Source organism: Balaenoptera acutorostrata, chromosome 7 (assembly GCF_949987535.1).
Source record: "Balaenoptera acutorostrata chromosome 7, mBalAcu1.1, whole genome shotgun sequence".
Classification (NCBI taxonomy): domain Eukaryota; kingdom Metazoa; phylum Chordata; class Mammalia; order Artiodactyla; family Balaenopteridae; genus Balaenoptera; species Balaenoptera acutorostrata.
Genome location: NC_080070.1, coordinates 61,678,926 through 61,685,515, shown reverse-complemented (window position 1 = coordinate 61,685,515; position 6,590 = coordinate 61,678,926). Strand labels below are relative to the sequence as shown.

The 6,590-nt window shown below is 38.0% G+C and overlaps 1 protein-coding gene across 3 annotated transcripts in view; it reads left to right on the top strand.

The window, feature by feature from the left end:
• The first annotated feature begins 2,673 nt into the window (after positions 1–2,673).
• Positions 2,674–6,590, top strand: part of SEM1 (SEM1 26S proteasome subunit) — a 40,730-nt gene continuing 36,813 nt past the window's right edge. The window contains exon 1 of one of the 3 annotated variants that reach the window (XM_057550318.1): positions 2,674–2,868. In XM_057550318.1, the coding sequence (XP_057406301.1) occupies positions 2,793–2,868 (76 nt within the window). In that variant the 5' untranslated portion in view covers positions 2,674–2,792. The remainder of the gene's footprint in view (positions 2,869–6,590) is intronic. The other 2 variants (XM_057550320.1, XM_057550319.1) reach the window with 2 other exon arrangements.

Below are 6,590 nucleotides of genomic sequence, written 5' to 3'. Positions count from 1 at the left end.
AGTTTGTGGGACTATAAGAGAGAATTGTGGTCTACCAAACCAATTAAAGGAGAAATCTAAAAATCTACAGAGGGGAGAAATGACATCCTTACGGAAGGGAGAAGTGATTCTTCTCATAAGGAAAGGCAAGAGGCTAGTCCGCATGGTGACAACTATTCATGATGCCTCCATAGCATCTACAGGAAAGGAAGACAGGAGGACTGGCCGTCAGATAACTAAGCCTACTTGCATATTAGACTATAATAAATATATGAGAGGAGTTAATCAATCCAATCAATATCTGGCAAACTTCAATATCCTCTGGAAAACTTGAAAATGGTATAAAAAAGTGGTTTTCTATTTGAGTAACTGCAGTTTATTCAATGCATTTAAAATTTATTGTAGCCTTAGTGCACAGAATAAAATGACTTACAAGCAATTTTTGTTAGCAATAGCTAGAGAATGGGTAACTGACCATTCTGGTGAATGTAGTGGTAGTCCCGCACCTGGTCCTTCTTGTGGCATTTCTAAAAGAGTCCCCTGCAAAGATCCACCTTGTCGACTATCAAATAAAATAAAAGAACATATTCTAGAGGAAATAACACCCACAGGACTAAAAAAAAAAAAAATGCCGCCAGGAAGTGTAGAGTCTGCTCTTCCAGGGGAAAGTGCAGTGAAACACAGTATGTTGGTAATAGATGTTCTGTTCCCCTGCACAGAGGTGCCTGCTATACTGCCTATCACGCTCTAACGAAATATTAGAATGCTTTAGTAAGACATGTTCAAAGTTTCAAATAAATACATTAAGTGCAAAAAAAGTTGTTGATATTTACTCAAACACAGGTGTTTCAATATTCACTTACATAACAAATTGCTGGCCACAGGTGTTAGTCTCTACAAAAATCCCCGGGTCAATAATATGTTAAAATTATTCCTTTAAATTGAATATATTCAGTTTTAGGGGAAAATCATTATACTGCCACTGATTTTGTTCTTTTGCTAAGAATTAATACAAATGTCATCATATATCAGATTATATAATAGGCCCAGGAACTAGAAATTCTTGATGTCTTGGTCAAAAATTCTATAGCACTTCAAAAATTGAGACATACATACTTCATGTAACATAAAATTAACCATTTTGAAGTGTACACTTCAGTGGCTTTTAGTATATTCACTATGTTTTGCAACCATCATCACTATCCAGTTCCAGAGGATTTTTATCACTCCACAAAGAAACCTTCCACCTATCAGCAGTTAGTCCCAAATCACCCCTTATCCATCTCCTAGTAGTCATTAATGTTTCTGTCTCTTCAGATATGTCCTTGGGAAAATCTTTTATCGCTGCACAAAATGGCTGTCTCAGATCTGTGATTTGTTTTTTATTCTTTGCTGCCTAATCAAACTGCCCAAAACTTTACCTTGGTGTGTGGGTTGCCAGCGGCATATGTAATATGTACAATAGAGGGCATAATAGACAGTATGAAAGTCTAAGAGATCTCACTGTCTATATTTACTTCCAATTTTAGATCTTCCTCATCTTTTCTTTCATTAATTTGGTATTTACTTATATAACATGCCAAATTACACATACTTTGAACTTAATTTGAAGACAGCTAATGTTTTCAGTAATCAATACAAGTCAAAATAGTACTAGAAGAACCATCTTATTTTTAAAAATGTACATCTAATTATAGGTTCCCAAATTCTGGTCCAAATTTGTGCTCTTATTTAGGTTCTCCATTCTCTGTATGCCCATACACTCAGTTCATTTCTCAGATAATTTTATTTTAAAATAGAGATTCAAATGTATTACTATGTTTCATTGTGATTTATCTGTTTACAAGTCTCTGAGTGGAATATGAACTCCTTGAAGGAAGGCCTTTGTCTATACATGTTTGATTTTCAGCACAGTGCCTAGTACATGATATAAGTTAATGTTGCTGAATGAAGGAATGGGATTTAAATATACAAACATATGTATCAAAATTTACAATACCCAATTATGTATCTATATATTATACACTATTCCTATTATACTACATATACATATACCATATCAAGTTTTACGTAGTTCACAACTATATTCAAAATGACTTATTATGAACACCATAAAATGTCACATATATCGAGTTTTACACAGTATTATAATAACCTGTAAACTAGTTATTACACACACACACGCAGCACAATGTTTAACAGGTTATTTACCACAGCTTAACCGCAAGACAGAAGAACACTGAACAACGGAAAAGCTTGGAGATTAAAGTCAGGCAAACAAATCTGCTTTTGGGTTGTCTAGCACTACCTCAGTGACGTAGGCTATTTCTTTCTGAACCTGAATTTCCTGTGATGTGGAGACATTTAACACCATGTTTAGGGAATTGGTTTAAGGGTGGAGCTAATCTAATTTAAGGGCCTGGCACTTGGCAGGCTTTTAACGAACTTTAGCCGATACTTCACCCCTCAGCCTAAACCAAGTAAAGGTGTTTTTTTTCCCCACACATTATGAGTCTTTTCCAGTCACGGAAACCTACCCTGTTCTCAGTTTGTCAAGTCAGAGAGTCCGGGTAAGACGGTATACGAACAAAGTAATCCACCTTGCTAACTCTAAAGGGCTCCTAAACCCGCAGGAAGCGCTGGGCGGACCTCCAGTATCCCAGCATCCCTCGCGCTATCCGGTTGCTCTTCTCCCGCGTCTCTATGATAGAGCCGGCCTTGGAGGCGGTAACGGCTGTGGCGGCTGTGGTGAAGCCGAGTGAGAGGTCCAACTTTCTTACTGGACTGAGAGGTTTTGGCCGCGGAGGGTCGCGATGTCAGAGAAAAAACAGCCGGTAGACTTGGGTCTGCTGGAGGAGGACGACGAGTTCGAGGAGTTCCCTGCAGAAGGTAACCGGCTGGCCCGCGGCCTCTGGGCCGCGCGGACAGTGACTAAGGCCTCCGAGTGGAGGCGGCGCGGGTGGAAGGGCTCTCGGCCGGGAGGCACCCGCGGGAAGTCTGGACCCCCGCTGCTGGCTCTCAAGGCTCTGCACGCGCGACCCTCCACGACCGACTTCGGGTCGAGGTGTCACGGTGGGACTCACCTCAGCGGTGAGGCTAAATGCCTTCTGCTTCCTCACTGGGAGGAGCCACGGGGACCCTGGTTCCCTAGCCCGGTGTCCGGGATGGTGGGGCCTTTTCCTCTTCAGCCCGGTTACCGCCACCTCGTTCATGTCTACATAATCTCTTTTCCCTTTATTTATTGTTATCGTTATTATTATTATTATTTGTTTTAGCAGTCTTCCTTTGCCTTGAACCCTTCCAGAATTAAGTTGTTGTTCCTAGTTAGGTCAATGCTGCTTACATTTAGGACTTAACATATGAAGCCTGTTAAGTAGAATGGGAGGATCAGGTGTTAGTGCTTAATACCCGTTATTGCCTTCCTCTTGTTCCTCTTTAATTTTTGATCACTTAACTTCGAACTAACATAAGTTTAAGGATTTATAAGACCCTAAAACGTCTACATTTTTATTAGCTTCATGGTTACCAAGAGGAACTTCAGTTTTCTCATTGTAGGTAACAGCAAATAGCTAACATTGTTTGGGTGGTTGCTTGTCTGAGTATTTTGCTTCTATTAACTTAATTCATTTTCACAAGCCTAGTGAGTAGGAACTGGCATTTACATTTTTCAGATAAAGAAACTGAAGCTTGAACAGTTAAGAAACTTGCCCAGTGTCACGTAACTGGCTAGAAATGATGGACACCTGGCCCAGTTGACACTAACGCTCTTAAACTCTGTAGCTGTACTGCTTCTGTTTGTTAGATCGTTGTTGCCAATCAGGGTTTCAAAATTGTTGGTTTTATCAACTAATTGCTATGCGTAAGGTAAATATCTTCTAAGAAAAGGAGGTTACTATTGGGTGACCTTTCTGAAGGTGTAGGAAGAGAATTGTGGTTAATGGTTACAAATCTGTTACAGTAAATAGTTACTGCTTCACCAAAATGGTCCTAAGTTGTACTCCCTCATGATCCTACTGTGCATAAAACCACAAAGCTTGTAACATTTGTTATTTTTATTTATAGTGTACTGGGTTGTTTAGTGGAAGAAGACCTTGGAGCACATACCACACAAACTCGTAAACTAACCCAAAGCACATTTATTTTCAGTTCTGGAAATAAATTCATTTAATTCATTATGAACCTTTAATTCATTATGTATTGTGGGGATTGTTTTTTGTTTTGGTAGTGGATTTATCTGTGCAGACATGTTTTTTTGATCTCACTTGCAAGTTGCTTCATAATCCTCCAACAGTGAGCTATGTAGTAAAAAACTGGCTTATTGAGATCAGGATCTGCTTCTAACACAAACTTCGTATTTGATATAGTTAGCATTTATCGTTTATCATATACAAGATACCATGTTAGGCACTTTATCTACATTAGTCTAATTATCACATCTCTGATGAAACTGAGGCTCAGAGATTTTAAAAGCTTGCCATTAAGTGGTCGTCAGGATCTGATAGGTCTTTCTGAGTCCCCAACCCAAGCAAACTTTAACCTGAATCCGTAACGTTTAGCAAAGTGCCTGGCACATGGTAGATGGTCAGTAAATGCTTGTCGAATGAGTGAACCTGTGTTTAAAATAAGTAGTCGAGAATTGACTGCTTAAAAAGGATCTAAAGATAACTGGGCCTGATGATACACACAATGTTTCAGCAACTTTCATTTCATCAGCTTTTGCAGAATATGTAATTCTTGTACTAAGTTTATGTTGGGAGCATCAATTTGTTCAAAATGTTGGCAGTTACATAGTAAAAAAAAAAAAATCTCATTAAAGTTAAAAGGAAAAGCAAAGAATATTTTTTCTGAAGACAGGCCTCCCACAACAGACTGGTTTATTAGCATAAGTAACTCACCATTTATTGGTCACCTTACAGAAAATCTGTCATCTTCAGGTTTGAATATGTAGAATCTCATTCATTCAGGAAATTTTCTGTTTAGAATGAGCAGTAACATTTGAAATGCCTTTGCTTGTTCAGGTTTTTGTGTGTTTCTTCTCTGGTTTTTAATTCAGACAGGTAAAGTTGGAGAAGCAGTACTTTGAAACTGGCCTGTTTTGAATCTTTCAGTATTTGAGTTTTCAGATCAGTTATTAGTGCCCTGAATTACCAAGTCCTTTGCCTTCTTTGGAGATTCTTTTTCTTGTGGTTGTCTTTATGGTAAATATGCCATTGACAAACCCACCAGTAGATACAACTTAAAATTGCCTGTAATCATCTGTTCAATCTAGAGGAGGTCTTACTTTCAGTGGCCCATTGGGTCTCTGTGCTCCAGAAAGTGGATGATGTCCATTGTCTAGGGTAGCTTGCAGTTAAGAGCCTGTTACATGAAAGCATTACTGAAATTATGTATCCCTGGTTTGACTAAAGAATTGTATATTTTTTGAGAGTGTTGTTGCTACATCTCATTCCTGATAAGAACTTGTTTGGTAAGATGTCAATTCAGTCATTATAAGGAAGGGGAATTTCTGTTTTGAAAAGGAAACTAAGATAATGTGTTTTCATGGAGACTTCATTGTTTCTTCTGAATAGCTCTTCTTCAGTTTGAGGTGTAAGGTGGGGTGATTTTCTGAAGGTGCAAAGAAACAAATGCTCCTTTTTTATCATTTGGACTGTGGATCTGTGTTACATTGGCAGTTCCTCCTCACGATTCTAATTGGTGGGTGTGTGATCTGGTCATTAAGTAGAAACTGTTGAAAATCATGTTTAGGATCTTTGTGAATTCCGCAGCTTCTTGACTATTTAAACTGATTATCAGATTTATTGGAAGACATTCAACGTTTTGGGAATGATTTAATATAATTTTGGAGGCTTGGCATGGTTAAAATTTTAGAACTGGAAAGCAACTTAAAAGTCTTGAGAAGCTAGAACTTGTCAAGATCATACAGCTAGGTTAATAGTAGTAGGGTGGGGCCTAAAACTGAAATACTCTATAATTTATTTGAAACTTCAAACAATTTTTCAAATCAGACATATATTGAAAAGGTATTAAAATATTTTCATTTATCTCATTTCTCTTACAATTAGAAGTGGATGAGAGTGAAAATGGGAAGAACAAGTGGGCCTTTAATTTCTTTTATTCTGTTCTTCCTATGCCAGAATTGAGAGATTTCTTTTCCTTTTTTTGAGGGAAAGAATATTTAAAATGAACCTGAGTTTGCCTTCAGAAGCAATGGTGTTTACAAGAGAATACTATTATACTAAGTAGTTTATAATTTTTCTATAATCACTGGAACTGCTGTGTTATCTGAAGCAGGCTGGTGGTTCCCTAATGCTGCTAGCATTCTGGAATAACTGAGGTACTCTCGCCTGTGCCTAACAAAGTAGGACATCTTATATTGGTTTTTAACCAAGGGAGTATTTTTGGATATCGCATTCACTTGTCAAGTGAGAAAGTAAAATAACTGCCAGCATATAGTGGGTAAAGGTCAAGGATTTTAAATACTTGCTATGCATAGACCAGTCCTGCACAAGGAAGAATTGTCCTGTGAAAAATTCCACTGAGAAATATTTATGTGAGCATTGGATACCAACTGGACTAAATCCTCAACAAAAGAGTTCCTTGGAATCTTA